This window comes from Xiphias gladius, chromosome 4 (genome assembly GCF_016859285.1).
Source record: "Xiphias gladius isolate SHS-SW01 ecotype Sanya breed wild chromosome 4, ASM1685928v1, whole genome shotgun sequence".
Taxonomy (NCBI): Eukaryota; Metazoa; Chordata; class Actinopteri; order Istiophoriformes; family Xiphiidae; genus Xiphias; species Xiphias gladius.
In genome coordinates, this window is record NC_053403.1 from 22,328,385 (window position 1) to 22,347,214 (window position 18,830).

Genomic DNA, 18,830 nt, shown 5'->3' on the forward strand with positions numbered 1-18,830 from the left:
GAGAGACATAAGCAACCTCATCCCAGATGGAGTGCCTCTATCCAACCAATGAAATGCATCAGAAACAGTGGGGCAATGGAGGTGCTTAGGTTGCACTTACTGATGAAAAGATGTGGGGAGAGGAGATAGAGACTGTGTCATGGCTGGTGGGAGGAGCACAGGCAGGGAGCACCCAAGCACAGATACACAGAAAGGCTGGTGCAGTGAAGTTACTTTAGTAGAACAAATTGAAGATCAGGCTTACAGGCAGACAGGTGGACAGACAGCCAGCAGGCTGATACAGACAACAGGTAGCAAAATACAGGCAGTAGACAAGTTAGCAGAAATGAGAGTCCACAGCATGAACAGCAGAAAGAGAGAAACACAGAGACATGTGCAACGATCTAGAAAAAAACTTGGGCAACAGGGCTGGTAAATATAGGGGAGCAAAAGAGGAAAATGAGAAACAGGTATTTACGTAGGCGGGGACATTCCGCTGATTGGGAATGGGAAACTGAGTTGAGGTGGGGGGACACGTGCATCCGACAGTTTCTTCCTAATTCTATCCACCTGAGTTAGGCAGAGAAGAAGCAAACCCATCCCAGGTAGGATGCCTCTAATCAAAATCTGTATTACAACTGACAAACAGTCCGTGCTTCAGTGTAGTAATAGTAAGCTGTCACTCGTGCCCCTTCAACAAGCCCAACAGAGGAATCTGAAGCCGACATCCCATCCCCATGGAAAGTGGCCGCTGTAGTCTGAGTATAATTACCTAGAGCACTGTCAAGCAAGCCAGCAAGGGACACAGCGTTTGCAATGCTGAGCCAGAATAGCAAGTGCTACAAGTCATGGTGTAACTACAGTTAGCTGACTAGTGTTAACTATTGACAGAGCCTGAGTGGCAATAGCCTAATAGTTAGCAGAAAAGTGCTCTGCCATCTGGGTACCGGTAACAAGGGGTTCATAGTTTGGGTTGCTACCTCCTGGTTGAGCAGTGAGTGCGCAAAATCTGTCTCAAGGTGCTGAGGCAGAGCCTGAGGGCAATAAACCAAAAGTGAAGCTCATTAGAGCAGAAAGCACATATGATATAGTACCTGGCAACCTCACTGTGATGACAAGACTCTGTGATGCTGTGCACAGTCACTCCACCCAGCTGTTGTTCACCAAGAAAAAGTTCCAGCATGTATCTCCTCCTAAAACAACATATTGTTGTTTTTTCATTTCTGTTTGTGTACGGGTTAAACAAATCAGATATACAGTAACATGTTAGTTAGCGAGCATTAGAGGTGTTGGTAGATGTATTTTTGAACTTGGATAGAGCTTGGCTAGCTGTTTTCCACTACTTCCAGTCTCTAGGCTAACAGTCTCTCTACTTAACATGCAGACATGCAATTGATATCCACTCAAAAAGAAAGCAAATAAGCATACTTCTCCAAAATATAAATTGCTTTAAGGTGGGTTTGCCATTTGTTTTAAGTAACTGCACCTATTGATTAAAGAAACTCCAATATGCACTAAGCTTTAAAATTAAAGGTCTTTTTTATAACAATAAATGAAATGACTGTGTGTAATATGAATTCCATCACTCACAGCGATTTATCCCCAACTCTGCAAGGCTTTTTAGTTTTTTAGTTAAGCTCATTGTTTTGGTTTTACAAGATATTTACTGCTTTGGTTGGGTTTCACCACTCTCATCAGCCTTTTTTCCAACAGCAGGAGGCAGCTGTTTTCAGTGAACAAGCTCAGCTGAACCTACTGTACACTACCTTCTCAGCACCAAAGGAAAGACAGGCAGTTTGAGACTTGCTTGTGAAAACAGTGAAACAGTTAGCTACAGAGCTACAGAGCCAGATATTTTACTCAGGAGTTGGTGGAGACCAAAATAAGGGGGAATGAATATCATTACTCAACATCATAAATGAATGCTAATGTTTCTCTGTGTCTGTATGTATATATTTGAGGTAATTGAATGCAACTATGACAGGTACAGTCCTATATTAACCAATGCAATCATACTATTGTTGTAAACATGGGAAGCTTCTTTATTGCTACCATCCACCCTACATGACTTGAACACAGCATAAACATAACAGATTTGCCACCTGATTTTTCATTATTTCAGTGTAGTGAATTGATTGTTTGCACCACATCTTGTGTACTCTATCTGTATTTGTAATACAGATATACTGCTACCAACTGTTGAAACATCCTCTGCAAGCTAAATAATTTCAGATCAATTTCCCTTCTCTCCTTTGCTATCAGCAATGTAACGTTAAGGAGATTGCAGAAATGATGCAGTTAAGAAGTTGCCATGATGCGTTGGATCAAGCTCCAAGTTTAGGACATTTCTTGCGAATGTGTCAGAGGCATTCATTCAAATTAGTAGCATGAGATGGATTTGGAGTGAGTGAGCCCTTTAACAGTGCTTATTAAGCATGCTGTTTTTTTCTGTGACATTTAGATGACTAATTTTCCTCTGATGCACAGGCACCTCAGGTTTCCACAGAAGTAGAGGTTAACAAGGATTGAGGGTAGTAATCCTCTACCCTGCTGAAGTGTCATTGAGCAATGCTCTGTACTATACACTTATTGTCATGGTATACTGTTTTTCAGAAGTTGACTTTTCCAAAGATGACTTTGGAATGCTATAACCAATTAAACTTCACAAAGAGAAAGCAAAATTTTACTAAATAATCCTGACATCCACTTATTAGCTTTTTCAAAGCAACTTATCTCTTTAACCAATGGAGTTTCTTAAATATCGAATTTTAGTCACATGATAACAGGTGGTTGTATATGGGGGGAGATGGCAATTCCTGTCTCTGTTCAAAGATGGTCTCTGGTGTCATATGTCAGACCCCTGGTTGATGACCTTTGACCTCTTCCCAGTAGATGTTGTGAGTGGTTTTGGTCTGGTGTTCACAGACAGTTGATCTCTGCTTCTGACGTTCATTGTCCAGGGTTGTTGCTGTTGCTGTCACTGGTGTAGTGTCCCCCACAGTTCTCACATGTGATGACTTGATGATGATGATCACCACTCCAGTCTTCCTCTCAGGGGATGTTCTATCTTTGGGGTGTACCATTGGAGATCATAAGGTGTTGAATGGTTTGTGGTAAGTGCTGAAGACTCTGATAGTCCAGCCAGTCCCACAGTGATGCTTCTGGATATCCTTGTTGATATAGCATTATCCATTCTGGTTTTAAGTCAGGGCAGGATTCTCATCATCCACTCCTTGTACCTGTTGGTCCAGAGTGCCCCCCAGACCCGTGGTATTTCCCTCTCTATCCAACTCTTTATTGATAAGATGTTCTGCTGTGTTTAGGAAAGCGCTCACCAATGATCTTTGATGCTGTAAGTGGTGGTTAGAGTTCAGAATAAGATAAGTCTGTTTGAGAGGGTTCTCTGCATTATGTGGTCTTTAAACTTCTGCCAGCCTTTACTTGAACACAGGTGTGTAGAGATAGCAGCTTAACATCTTTATCCTGTTCACTCCTTCCTCTCTGGATTAATGTTTTTGCTGGGCTAGGTGAGGCACATAAATAGTCACAGAACAAATGCACTTGGCATCAGTATATGACCAGAGCAATAAACTGTAATGGTTGAAGTACGTGGGCACACATGCAGAATAACTTGACTGCACTTGATGTGGTGCGATATGAGTCAGCAGTCCCTTTCTTGGGATTCAATGTTGCAATGTGATCGGAAGATCTGGTGCTCATTTTGCCAAGTGGTTGGTTTGAAATGATGATGCAAAGAGTTTTGCAATCAAAGACTCATCTATAGTTAATGTTGTGTAACAGTGATATGCTCTTCTGCTGTTGAATATGAAAAGTACTCACAGACAATGGCCAATCAATGCGAACCATTGATAAATATTTCTATATTTTATTTGGAAACTTGTGGGAAATTCACTTTAATGGGCCTAATCAATATCTTTCTTTACCCCTGCCCCTTCTCAGGTGTAGTTTTTAAGATGTACATTGTTGATTGCTTGGTCCCTAGGATTGGTTGGTGGTTCTGTGTGTTTATGTACATACACTCACCAAGCACTTTATTAGGAACACCTGTACACCTGCTTATTCATCCAATCATCCAATCAGCCAATCATGTGGCAGCAGTGCAATGCATAAAATTATGTAGATACAGGTTAGGAGCTTCAGTTAATGTTCAAATCAAATGTCAGAATAAGGGAAAAATGTGATCTCAGTTACTTGACCATGGCATGATTGATGGTGCCAGATGGACTGCTTTGAGTGTATCTGGAACTGCTGATCTCCTGAGATTTTCACATTCAACAGTGTATAGAGTTTACTCAGAATGGTGCCAAAAACAAAAAAACATCCAGTGAGGGGCAGTTCTTGATGGAAACACCTTGAGAGGTCAGAGGAGAAAGGCCACACTGGTTGGAGCTCCACCACAGAACCCTAACACCAGCATCTCCCTACCTGAACAGTTTAATAAATTCTATTCCCACTTCGAGACCTCCAACAGTGAAACACAGAGGAGGCTCTCACACAGGACATGCAAGAACTACCACTGACTGTCTCATCAGCTGATGTACACAAATTCTTGCATAGAATTAATCCCCACAAGGCAGCAGGTGCAGATAACAGCCCCGTGCCATGAAGACATGTGCTACAGAATAGGTTGATGTTTTTCACCTGAGTCACTAGACCGCCTGCAGTATGTGTACTGCCCCAACAGATCCACTGAGGACACTATGTCTCTGCAACAACAACCTCTCTCTCAACAGAGATAAGACCAAAGAGGTGATAGTGTACATGAGGAAGGAGCGGGGACCTCATCAACTGCTGACAATCCATGACTCTGAGGTAGAGAGGGTCAGCAGCTTTAAATTCCTGGGTATCCACATCGGTGATAATCTCACCTGAACATGTTACATCACCCAGCTTCTCAAGAAAGTGAAAAGAGAATTCAGCATGTCAACAAGGATTCTCAGCAGCTTCTACAGTTGCATTATACACCCTGTTCAGACCTGGCACTAACATGCGTCTCAGATAATCTTAGTGGACAGCTCTAAGCACAGGTGTGAATGCAATAAAGATGCATTTAGGATGCATTTGAGATCCGACCATTCAGACCACACTTGGTGGTGGTCTGGTCTGCATACTTCCACATTCTTTTAGGAGTGTAAACGCAAATGTCCTGGGCAACATTAAAGGAACACCTACTGAACCCACTAACTGACGTCTTCTGTGCAAGAGGATGTACATAGTCATTCGTCAACAAATACAAGTTGTACAAGTCACATAAACCGGCTTTGTCACAATATCTGAAAATTTTGAAAAGCCCATAGAGATATAGTATGAGTACATCAAACATCTTGGGCGATTTTGTTTCCTTGGAACACGTCAAGGAATACACCCAGTCTGTATTGTTTTTTAATCTTTCTCCTTCTTTTAATTTCCGGCAGACTAGGCACAGGAAGTTTAATTGCTGCCTCCCACCAGTTAAAAACAACAATGAATGGTCTTTGGAAATGGAATTGATGTACATGTTTATTTACATATAGAGCGGTGAGATCCAATCACAAGTGGTCACCCGAGATACATGTGAAGAGGGATTCTAATGCCAGGTGTGAAGTGATGTACTCAGAGCTGCCCATTTCTGATCGGATCACTCGAGATGCATGTGAATGCTGTCAGGGTGTTCCTACTATCTCTGCAGGACTTCTATCACTGGAAAGTCCATAGAAGAGCCTGCAGCATCATCAAAGACTCCACCTACCCCCAACACAGATTTTTCCCACTTACACCTCCTGGCAGGAGGTAGAGAAGTTTGAAATGTAGGAGAATTTTAATAATCCAAATAAATCACAAGTTATATAGGAACAACTTCCTATAGGTTGCAGTCAAAAGAGAAAGTGTTGCATATCTGGCAAAAAATCACTCCTATTAACACAAAACTTGATCCATTAGTTTTTCATGTACCATTGAGGCTCTGTCCCAAATTTGGCGACAATCAACCACTAGGAGGCGCTTTTCTTCTAAAATCATGAAATATGCCATGATTATTTTTCCAAACTACTCCTAGGCTGTAAGTGCGATCTACATGAAACATTGCATGTATTATCTATGTATACTCGTGATCTGAAGCTGTTATAAAAGTTTTGATACTCTAAAAAATGCAAAAGTAATAAAAGTATAACTTGTACTCATATGAAGGAATTGATGTTGTAGTTTTACATAGGTCTGTCCAATTAACACGATACTTGGGCCAAGAGTTTGCCGTGCCACACTGAGATTTTGTAAAAAATCTGGTGGATACTACTTTTTTCAAACTCATCTCAAGTTGAAGCCCAATCTGCATAAATTGTTGCATGGAACATCTGGGGAACCTCATGACTGTCGGATCACTTAAGCCAAAACTTGGAGTAAGTCCCAATAGGTTCACTCAACCCAAAGTTCATGATTTTTGTTCCTCATGTCCCACTGAGGCTCTGTGAAAAATTTGGAAGTGTTGCATATCTTGGCAACGGTAACTCCTATTAGCACGAAACTTGGCTCAATAGTTTCACATCCTCCATTGAGGTTCTGTGGAAAAATTTGGTGCCAATTGGCCACCAGAATGGCGCTTTTACACAAAGGGTAAAAATAGGCAAAACCAACTTTTTCAGACTAATTTTAAGTTTAAGTCCAATCTGGATAAATTGTTAGACATAGCACCTAAGGACCCTCATGATTGTTGACTTAACTAAACTTGGGGTAAGTCACAAGAAGTTCACTCAGCCCCAAGTCCAGGGTTTATGCCAGGCTAGTTTAATTATGCTCACATGAATCGTGCCGGTGGGCCTTCAGGTCAGACTTGCATTGCCCTGACGGGCAGTTGGATGTGAATTGCTTGAACCCCATTTAAACCTGACTGCAGGTCTAGTTTTCTTTTATTTTTATATTTTTCAGTTTTTTTATTCGTTGTGCATTCAGAGTGAAAGGCAGAGGAAGAATTTCATTGTACAGGTAAACTTGTTATAATTGTGCATAAGACAACTAATGCTTTTACTTTGATATTTCATACAGTATTTCATTAGTATTAAACACATTGTTTTGGAATATTGTGTACTTGAATTTTCTATCTAAATTTGTGAACCCTAAAAAATTATAATAATTCAATCAGATGGTTTTCAAAGTCAAATATTTCGTTGTTATACATTCAGTGGTATCCCAAATTTCAACATTAAGTGTTCAGCAGTGATTACATGTCAAAATTAGATATTCCGTTGCTTTTAATAATCAAATCGTAATGGCCATTTTTGCTTCCAAAGAGAAATTGACCATAGCCATGCCAAGCGCTGTCTCCGATCTGCCCAGAAGAAGCAAGCCACACATTCATGAGCCAGCCAGTCACTCACTTCCTGTTTTCGTTTCCACAAATGACGTCACGCGGATAACATTTAACACATAGTTTCAAAGCCGAAGCAACGGGTAGCTTGAGAAACAACTTAACAGTACTTTTTTGACGGCTGGATTCTGATAGCATCTATCTTAGCTACGTACCGGATCACCGGAGCGAGAAGACCGAAGAAAGCTAGCCAGGCTGCTAAGTTAAGCTAACGTTAAGAGAGTGGCTGGTAGCTAGCTAGCGAGTTATCAACAGAAACTCAACAGCACTTCATCATTTAACTGAGTGCTCAACGTCTGTCGGTATGGAGAATAAATATAACCTCAAGAGTCCAGGTAAGCTCATTTTCAAATGTTACTGTTGTGCTGCAGCTGTGAGCAAGCTTGCTAACACGACTGACACATCGGAAACCCATCAGTTTACTATTGACATTTCATAATTATTATATACAATAATTGTGAACAACGTCTATAACAGCAAAATTATTACACTGACACGAGCCGCATGTTAAGTATATTGACTCAATTTCTTATTGTTTATGTTTGCTAGCTTCTTTCACTTGCGAACTCTGTATGGATATACTTTTTTTGCGCCATATGCAGTATTCAGAACAAAAACATCTAAATATATTCTTTCAGCTCACATGGGAACTGCACTGGCATAGCTCTCTTCGTGGGCTTAAAGAGTACGTGGTATTGAGTTTTGTAATGCTACACTTTGTTTAGGACACGTCTGTCTGTGTAGCTTCTGTCACGGATATTTATGAATAATGTTTTCCTGGTTTTTAGTTGGAACAGCTCTGCGGAAGCGAGGGTTTTGAACGCAGATGATCCAGGTGGGGTCATAGGTCTTAATAGATACTACGTGGCAATTACACCGTCAGACTTGATTTTTTTTTAAAAAACATTTCTGCTACTGTAAATTGTGATTTTTCTTTTCTTTTTTTTTTTTTTTTGCAAGAAGGTGTTTCTGTGAAAGCCTATAGATGATGTTGTATAAGATTAAAAAAACAGAATACTGGCACATGTGCTGGACTACTTAGCTAAAATAAGATAAATATTCAAATCATTGAATAGTAAACACAGACTATCTGTTTACGGCCACAGTGGCTTGAAGATTGATAGACAAGATAAAAACAATGTAAGACTAGATAGAACTTTTTCTGCCTGAGATGCATGACATTCATGCTAAGGCAGCAACAGCAATTATATTTAGTTTCTGATTTATCTGCTGATTATTTTTTTTCGATTAATCAATTAATTTTTGGTCTATAAAATGTCTGAAAATAGTTTGAAATTTCATTTTTTTTTACTCACAACCGCTCACAGTTTTAATTTTTCCCTATTAAGCTTTAGTGGAGTATTATTCATTTACAGCTAAGTTTTCCACAAGGTTTCCTCCACATGTAGGTTTTACCAGAAATAATGTTTATGAGGTAAACTGAAACTCAGAGGTTAGATGTTCAGCACTGAGGTCATTACACGTATCACCAAGTGCTCACTCTTGTATCGTGTAAGCTTAATGTAATGTTAATGTTTGCTCTACTGGTGTACAACTCTCCCTTCAAGGACAGACATGAAAGTACACACACACACACATGCAAGTACTTACTACCCACAGGAACACATTATTTGTTTAGAGCCATTGGGCTGGAACTGGTGTGTCCAGTTTTCAGTTTCAGAATTGCTGTATTCTAGAGCTAACTTTACTGGAGTTTCTGATTAATATGTATTATTGACCAGTTCCTCACTGACCACAGAACAAGGCAAAAATAATACAAAATTAGTTTGTTAATTTATTCAGGAAGTCTCAAAATGAGACCGCAGAACTATTTACATATGTTATTGTTAAACTTTAACTTAACTTTGTTCAATATTAGGGCTACAGCTAAAGATTATTTTTGTTATTGACTATTTTTGCCAATTATTCTCTCAATTAAATGTTCTGTTCATGAAAAAAAAAGTGTAAAATTGCCATCACAATAATCCATAAACCCAAGGTGACATCTTCAGATAGCTTTTTTTTTTTTTTTGTCAAAACCCAAAGATATTCAATTTAGTATCACACAAGACAAAATTCAATGCCTAATTAATCCATTATTGATTATTTGACAATTATTTAATTTTCCTTTGATTGACTAATGGATAATTTGACTAATCATTTCAGCTCTATTGAATATCAGCAACTTAAACTGCAAAGCCTAATAACTGAAAACAAAGGTCTGCTGATGCCTTAATGTTGACCTCTGACCTTTTTTTTACAACTCAGTGAGAGTGCGATAGCTGTCTTCAAGGTCCCATATTTTAACACATATAATTATATCTGTATTGTTTATGTGTGACTTTTAAACACCTCTGTAATGATGTTAACAAAAAAAAAAAATTGTGTTGATGTGATTTCTCCCCTGCTTTTGTGTGGCTGGGCCACTTTCTGTGCCAGCCACACAGATTTTGCTGCTAGGCTGAAGTAACCATCCACTGTTTACCAGCGAACACTCTGATTGGCTAAACACACCTCAACTGACAATGCATCTTGGGATCAGATTTGGCTACAGCAAAAAAAATCTGCTGTGCTCACAGGACTGCATAAAATTTTTATTGCAAAATTTGGATCATAATATACATTTACAGCTACTCAGCCCACTCTGCACCGATCAGCACACCTATATCCACCCTGACAGCACCACGCTGCCACTCCCTCACTCTGACTCGCCCACTCAGTTACTCCGCTTGTTTATTATTAACTGTTAGCCTGCACTCTGCAGGTAAAACACTAGTGGTACCTAAAACTGTCAAGATTGCCCAGATGGTGGAGTCCTTGCTCTTCGGCACAGCTGTTAACAAATTTTCTGTCCTTAACTTACAGTTATCAACACAGGTTTGCAGTGTTTCCGCAATATACAATTTTCAAAAACTTATTGTTGCCACTGCAATGTCATGAAGTCGCACAATTCTGCCGAGGGCTTTTAATTTGAAATGACAGATACAAGGAAGTGGAGACACGGGGTGACACCCAGCTGAGACGAGAAGGACAGAGAGAAAGAACAGAAAAAGTAAGAGAAGAGAGAGAATGGTAGCTTTAACTAGCTAACATTATGTTAGATAGATTTTTAGAATCTATTTTTAAATACAACCTATTAATATTCACTCTGACTATACTACGCGACACACCACGCAGTTCCAACAAAACCCTTCATAGTTGTACTGGACATCGGGAGCACCAGGACAACCCGGCCACAAGGTTTCAGTCCCAGCTGTTACTGGGCGAGAGGAGGGGTACACCCTGGACAGGTTACCACTACTCTTTGAGTATTTTTTAAAGACCAGTAATTTTACTCTTAAGTATTTTCTGTCATTTGTATTGTACTTGAGATACTCAAAGTCACAATCCTTACAGAGTAAAGAAGTAAAGAAGTTATGATTAACTGTGATAATGAAGCAAATGAAAGGAGCAAAATCAGTCACGGCAGCAGAGAAGAAGCTGCTGGTGAGTCTGCAGCTGCTAGAGGGCAGAACTCCAGAGAGCTCCACGTCCATATAAGAGTTAATTCAGGACACGGCTGATATTCTGGAAAAGATACATATTCTAGAAACCAGGAGATCCAAAATATTCAACACGTATTAGTAAAGTTACTCCAAAGAAGGACAGCCACCTAAAGAGTACTTCTATATACATGCTCTAAATGTTTATTGCAGTGACTGATTGTTAGGGGGTGCGTTTGCAAATGGGCCAAACCTAGCAGTTTGTGAAAAGTACAAAAAATGCACACCAATGTAATAAAGTTAAGGATATTGTCATTATGGGGCTAAAGTTAAGATTAGCATTAGCTAACTATAGTTAAAAATGGTTTTATCTATTTTAATTAATCATTTTTGAGTTCTGTCCTCTTTTCTTGTTAATTCTGGTACTGTTATACTGAGGAGGGTGGTTGTAGCTCGAAACTAGTAGCACCCATGCAGTTCATTGACAAATACTGAGAATTTAAAAGGCTGGAGTAGGAAAATGGATATTTTCTAAATAAATGTACACTGATGCTGTGCCCTTGACAGAAAACTGCTGAGTTTGCCAGCTGTTTCCTTTTTGACTCCTGACTGGCCTTTTATTTTTTTTGCATGTTCCTGATGGTCACATGCGCTGTGCTGTATGGTATAGTTTATATTTTAATGTCTGCAGTTAGTGCACTCTCTGTTGTAATACTGTGGCATATCATGAACTGGCTGAATTGTTATTTATTATAAAAATAATAAAATAATTGTGCACAAGCTACTTGGTAAAAAAAAATCTTAAAAATTAATAGGAATTCCCTTTAATTTGGCAACAAATTGGTCAGGAATTAAATTTGCAGTATAAAACAATTTAACTGCATCAAATGAGAACAAATGGTAAACATTAAATCACAAGTCACAAAGTAGTGAAAACAAACTTAATAAATGAAATCGCAGTTTACACAAGTAGTATAAACAAGTAACTTCGTAAAAAGAAACCATTCAAAAATAAACAGGAATCAAAATTCTGCTGACCCTTTGTTTTTAGCTAAATGTACAAGTCTACAGGCACCGAGCTGACACATGACATTGTGCACGCACTTAGACATAAACATAGACAGAATTGAATTAAATACTGTAGATTGGCCCCATATATCGGCCCTATTGTCCAATGCCCAATCCAGCTATTTCAGTCAGAGTCAGACCGATATCCAATATCAGTATCGGATCGATGTTTACCTAACCAAAATGATTGCATATGTGACCATTTCTTGAGAGTTCGTGAGTTAAAATTTAACATGGTCGCTTTCGTGAGAGTGCATGATGAACATTAGGTTGTTGTGGTCCCGTTCTGGCACGAGTACCGTGTTAGCTAATTTGGTTGAACGTAGTACTTTACTTCTTCACTGGTTAAGTTGGTCTCTCCCTACCTGCACTCTCCCTGCCTGGACTTTCAACATCATGATAATGAAAGGCGTGAAACAATCCATTGTTATGTTATCTGTTACTGTGTTCCAAAGATTAAGCGGTTTATATAGCTGATTCTTTTAAAAAACAAAACGAGGAGAGAGGAGGAGTCTGGTGGAGAGGAAGAGCCAACGAGAGGTCCTGACTCAGACACAACTGATGATGAGAGTGCAGGCAGGGAAAGACCGACTCAGCCAGTGAAGAAGAAAAAGTACTATTTTCAACCACAATGGCTAACACATTACCTGTGGTTACTGTACGATGGGAATTCTTACTGTGCGTGAATTGTAGGCAGTGTGACCCGTCCAAACTTTATTGAACATAGTCTCCAGAGGGGCAGTTGGTTGTGCAGCAGTAAAAACAGTAATAAGATGATCAAACACCCAAGGCAATCAAATACAACATTTGATAAAAAGTAAAAACATAAATGCTGTTTTTGTGTTTTGCTTTTATTTGTTAACATTTTTGTCATATTTTCTTTTAAAATTATATAATAGAAGATGACCTATTCTGTCAGCCACTGCTTGTTTCAAAGAAACGTAATGTTTAGTTAAAATATTTTCCAAATATTAAGTCTCGAGTCACTGTCAATCTTTACATCAATGCAAAACTAGAGTATGAAAATTAAGACAACTGTTTATCAGCATCATCAGCATAATTGATTAATGCCATGCTGTACCTAAAAAATAAATAAATTAATTAAATTAGATTAAATTGAATTTAGTAAAATTAAAAAAAATGATAAGCGAAATCGTGCTGGTGCGACCAACTGAGAGAGTTGGTATCACCAGTGGAAAAGTTAATCTGGAGCCCTGCTATAAATCATTCCCGGTGGCAAACACTCAAAATGTATGTTATATAAGATGATGTGACATACGAGGATTATCACACTATCGCCTTGAGCTAGTGACTGGACTTCTGCAAACCTAACAGAGACCAGAGGCAGTTGTGTGGAAAAGGGCTTTTCCTTGTCAACTCTGTTTACTGTTACTGGAAGGAAGAACCAAAAATGGGCACAGGAAATGAAACCCAGCAGGGGATATGGAGCACTGAACGGCAGGGACAATGGTGTTAAAAGGATGCTGTGCTAAAATCTGGAATGCCTTACCCTCTCCTCTCCTGGCTCAGCATCCCTAGGAATTAAAGTATGTTCATACTGGAGAAGTCTGCAATGCATAATTAATGTCCACTGTCAATGTTTGGTGTCAATGCAGGAAGTAGTGTCCTCTATATGTAGTGAAATGCAAAGTAAGGTTGTGGAAGTCTGGGTAGTCAGTGGTGGTGGAGGGCTACTCATTTTTACTAGTCACAGGGTTTTACAAGTTAGTAGTTGACTAACCAGTGGGAGCAGCTCTCATGTCTGACATGTTTAAGACATGTTAAAGGGCACAGCCATTCATGTAGGATTACTGCTCTCAACAAAAACTGTATACAGCTGTGAGCAGCTTTGATCAAAGCCCTTTTGTCTGCAGGCATGCTGCCCTCTGTTTTCCACAGGGCAGGTATTTGAGGAAGGATGCATTGCTCATCTTCATTGTGTGATTGCTGCCAATGCAGCAACTATAGTTGGATGTAGCAATCACATTATAGTATCTTCTCTTAATTCTTTATTTCTTAACTATTTTCTTCCATCCATTTTTTGACACTAGCAGCTGGAAACATGGTTCCAAAGCTAAAATGTTAATGTTAGTGTTCTATTACTTTTGGTGCAGATATGTGTAACAGATTATTTTTTATAAATGTTTTATTATTTTTTGAATGGTTTTTTTGTATGTTTTTTTTATTCTCAAAAATGGTAGCAATGCCATCATGGGGTGAAAATTGCGAAATGTTTTGCCTAATATCTCAGCAACCATGAGACGTAGAAGAAAGATTTTTGTGTGTGCAGATTCAGTGAATGATGCTGAAGAGATTGATATAGGCTACGATCATTCCCATCAAACACATTTTTCCACTGTTTTGAATTTTTTGCTAGACATACTTTTGTCTCTCTTGGTACATACCATGTTTGGATGATCCCAAGCACCACTTTTGATTTGAGATATTATGTATTGTTTTTCCATCATTGGCAATAAACTTTTGTGGGTGTGGTCAAATCAATTTAACCTACTATAACTCTTTAATGCTTCATCCAATTGCAACCAAATTTGTTTCAATTGTACAAACCACAAATAAAACTGCCAAGTTTCATGTAGTTTTGCCACTAGGGGACACTATGGTAAAAAGAACAAAAACAAAATTGCTTAATACCAATCGCTACTACTCCCAAATAGTGATGGGTCCACTTTTAAAATATCAAGCATGACAAGGCCATATTAGCTTGTAAAAAGCTAGTTGATATCTCTTATTGTTAATAAGTTATTAATTTCTTAATGAAGAATGCATAAAATCACTAATATCTCAAAAACTGTAAAGCCTACAGAATTGAAACTTGCCAAACAGCTGGGAACTGGTGAAATTCTTTACATAGTCAAAAACTGTTATGATAGCACGACTGTGTTTTTTAGAATAAGTTTGCACCTGTTATGGCAGAGTGATTATGAGCTGCATTCCTGAATCAATAATGCAAAAAAGTGAAATGATATGACTGTGGAATCGTTTGTTCGATATGTCAGAAAATAAGTCAACAGAAGCACATGCAGCAATCAAATGCATTTTCTTCAGAAAATGCACATATTCTAGTTACAAAGTTGAGGTTTGCCAAAATCATAAAAAAAACTATGCCCCTAGTTTAGCCTCCTCAACCGTGAATACATCTTTTTTTTTTTTTTTTTTTTTTTTTTTAGCCCACAAGCCAAAACTGAACAGCTTAACAATATAGCATTGGCAGAGTCCTGTTTACTTTTTTTACCCTGGCGTTGTTCATCAAATGTAATGTCAGATTTCACTGGTTTCTCATCTGCTCTTCTTTGTCAGGCTTTGTCAGGGATGTAATGATGATCTTCATCCATGCAGTATGGTCTTTCCCACAAGAAGAGTGGAAAACTGTCTAAATCTTAAAATAAACTTTACGGTGTAAGGAATCAAGGTGTGTTAAGTCACTTACAGTTACTACACAGTTATTGTGAAACACATTCAGGAAGTGCCATGTTGGTATCATCTGTAACTTTACAAATGATCTTTAGCTTAGTAAATGAATACTGCACAGAACAGAAAGTAATTAAGCTCCTGCTGTGACAAATTGCAGGTAAGTAGTGATAAGTAAGGCAATATTATGCACACGGGTTTGTGGTAGAGACATTCCTGAATTAATGTAGTGGAAACTATGTAAATTAGGCACTATGTTTTACATGTATAGTATCGTAAACCTTGCGATGTTGGCAAAATCTAGTCTTAACTAGTCAGCTATTATCAGGAGGTGGGAGGGAGGAAAAAGACACATAGCACAATGCAGGTACCACATAAAGATGTATAATAATAATAAGACTAATAATAAAACTAATAATAATAATGATGATGATAATGAGGATGATTATAAGAGGGCCAATACAGATACTAATAAAATAAATATAGTCATAACAATGATAATCTTAAAAATTGAACCAGCGGGTGTTGAATATGATCATTGGGGCAGTAGGTGGTTTGCAGGGAGAGAGAGGAAGTCAAGTTAGTAACGAGCATTGATGTGATATGAATGCATACAGATGGAGAGGAAGAGCAGGAGAGAGGAGCGCAGGTGCATCATGGGAAGTCCCCGAGCAGTCTAAGCCTATAGCAGCATAACTAGGGCGTGGTTTAAGCCAAGCCTGAGCCAGCCCTAGCTATAAGCTTTATCAAAAAGGAAGGTTTTAACCATACTCTTTAACATAGAGTCTGCCTCCTAGACCCAACCTGGAAGATGGTTCCACAGTAGAGGAGCCTGATAACTGAAGGCTCTGCCTCTCATTCTGTTTTCGGAAACACAAGGGACCACAAGTAAGCCTGCGTTCTGGGATTGCAGTGTTCTACTGGGTTAATAGGGTACTATGAGCTCTTTAATATATGATGGTGCCTGACCATTAAGGGCTTTGCAGGTGAGGAAGAGGATTTTAAATTGTGTTCTGGATTTTACAGGGCAGAGAAGCTAACACAGGAGAAATATAATCTATTTTCCTAGTTCCTGTAAGTACTCGTGTTGCAGCATTCTGGATCAGTTGGAGAATATTTAAAGATTTGTGGGGACAGCCTGATAATAAGGAGTTGCAATAATCCAGCCTAGAAGTAACAAAAGCAATGTAACAATGTAGTTTTTCTGCATCTTTTTGAGACAGGATGTGCCTGATTTTTACAATGTTACATAGGTGAAAAAAGGCAGTCTTTGAAGTTTGTTTTATGTTGAAGTTGAAGGACATGTCCTAATCAAAGAGAAGTCCAAGATTCCTAACAGTGGTGCTGGAAGCCAGGGCAATGCCATCTAGAGTAAGTGTATCATTAGATAATGTGTTTCTGAGGTGTTGGGGGCCAAGTACAATAACTTCAGATTTGTCTGAGTTTAAAAGCAGAAAGTTGCTGGTCATCTGGGTCCATGTTCTTAAGGCATGCTTGAAGTTTAGCTAACTGATTGGTGTCATTGGGCTTCATGGATAAGTACAACTAGGTATCATCTGCATAAAAACGGAAGTTTATGGAGTGTTTCCTAATAATATTGCCTAAACAAAGTATATATAAGGTGAATAGAATTGGTCCAAGCACAGAACCTTGTGAAACTCCGTGACTAAATTTGAGTTTATGGAACATTTATTGTTAACACGCACAAGCTGAAATCGATCTGTTAATAGGATTTATGTCCTATGTCCCTTATGTCCTTTCAAGTTTTTTTTGCATAGTTTGCTTTAATATGCAGGTTTGGGAGTTAAACCATGCAGCTAACCTCTTTTGTTTTATTATTTTCTTTTTTAGAGGGGCAACAGAGTGGAGTGTCATTCTCATTGAGCCTGCAGCACTATCAATAAGATGATCAATTTGGGAGGGACTAGTGCTGATGGAATCACTTCCTTAAATTTAGCTACAGCACTATCAGATAGACATCTAGCAAAGACGATTTTGCCCTAATGGTGTGTGGTCCAGCTTTAGGAATTTACCAAACAATGGTCTGATATAAGAGGATTCTGTGGAAAGACTATTAAATTTTTTAATTTCGAAGCCATAAGTCAGAACAAGGTAGAGAGTGTGGTTAAAACAGTGAGTGGGTTTATTTACACTCAGAGCGAAGCCAATTGAGTCTAATAATGAGGTAAACGCAGTTCTAAGGCTATCATTATCAACGTCCACATGAATATTGAAATCACCTACTATAATTACTTTATCTCTACTAAGGACTAAACTTGATTAAAAACTCTGAGAATTCAGATAAAAATTCACAGTATGGGCCAGAAGCGCGGTACACTATAACAAATAGAGTAGGCTTTAAATTTTTACAGGTTGGGTGTGTAAGACTAAGAACCAGGCTTTCGAATGAGTTATAACTGAGGCTTGAGTTGAAAATGGCTCCTCAGCCGGTGCCTTGGGGAATGTGGGTATTAATATGACTGGGGGCAGGGGATTAATTTAGGCTAACATAAGTGTCATGACACAGCCAGGTTTCAGTAAGACAAAAATATATCAATAGGATGATATGATATTAGATCTTTTACTAATACAGCTTTGGATGGGAGTGATCTAAATTATAAGAGTCCACATTTAATTCTTTCATTTTGTTGTACTTCTACAGTGTTAGTCTTAATTTTTATTAAGTTTTTGTGTACAACTCCTCTTCTGTTTATTTGTGAATTAATTAATTTAGGTGGTCGGGAGCCAGGCACAGTCTCCATGGGGTTTTGAGTGGGTGACTGCTGTAATGGACGCACATAGAAGCATGTAAGACTGCAACTCTGCCTCCTGATCTCTACCCTGGCTCGTCAATGTTTTGGTCTACTAATAAACAGTCAGATTTCTAGATACAAGACCTGCTCCATCCAAATTGGGATGTATGCTATCTCTCCTAATCAGACCAGGACTTCCCTAAAAAGCCCATGTCGTTTGCTGGACACCAACTGGACAGCTAGGGGTTGAATGATGACATGCGGCTATACATGTCATAGCTGGTTAGATTTGGCAGGGGCCCAGAGAGAACTATGGATTCCAACACTATCTTTGCATATATACACACTGACACAATATTAATTTTGTGAAATCCCATTGGTGTAATTGGGTGTCATTACCACTGACGTGAATAACCATCTTTCTGTATTTACGTTTATCCTTAGCCAGCAGTTTCAAACAGGATTCGACGTCGCCCACTCTTGCCCCTAAGAATACATTTGATTATCGTTGCTGTTGTCGCTAACATCACGAGTGGGGAGTATCTGTTTGAAACATGAACTGGTTGGTGGTGAAACATTGGTTTCTGCTTAGGGCTATGCTTCTTGTTATGGACAGTCATTCAGCCGCCCTGGCTTCCCAGCTGCTTGGGAGCTGCCGGGCTAACTACTGCAGCTAACACCCATTCCTTCACAAAAAGATCTAAGTTTTGGCCTCTCTGGCGATAGAGTTGCTGCTCCCTATGGACAGTGGTCTTCATG

General features: G+C 38.9%; 1 protein-coding gene across 6 annotated transcripts in view; it reads left to right on the forward strand.

Annotated features, from left to right (window-relative positions):
- Positions 1 to 7,299: 7,299 nt before the first annotated feature.
- The window catches only part of ube2j1 (ubiquitin-conjugating enzyme E2, J1), a 54,888-nt gene continuing 43,357 nt past the window's right edge, over positions 7,300 to 18,830 (forward strand). For 2 of the 6 annotated variants that reach the window (XM_040124814.1, XM_040124819.1), the window contains exon 1: positions 7,300 to 7,674. In XM_040124814.1, coding sequence (XP_039980748.1) covers positions 7,644 to 7,674 — 31 coding nt within the window. In that variant the 5' untranslated portion in view covers positions 7,300 to 7,643. Of the gene's footprint in view, positions 7,675 to 10,034; positions 10,392 to 15,207; positions 15,320 to 18,052; positions 18,127 to 18,830 lie in introns of those variants that run through there. The other 4 variants (XM_040124815.1, XM_040124817.1, XM_040124816.1 and 1 more) reach the window with 4 other exon arrangements.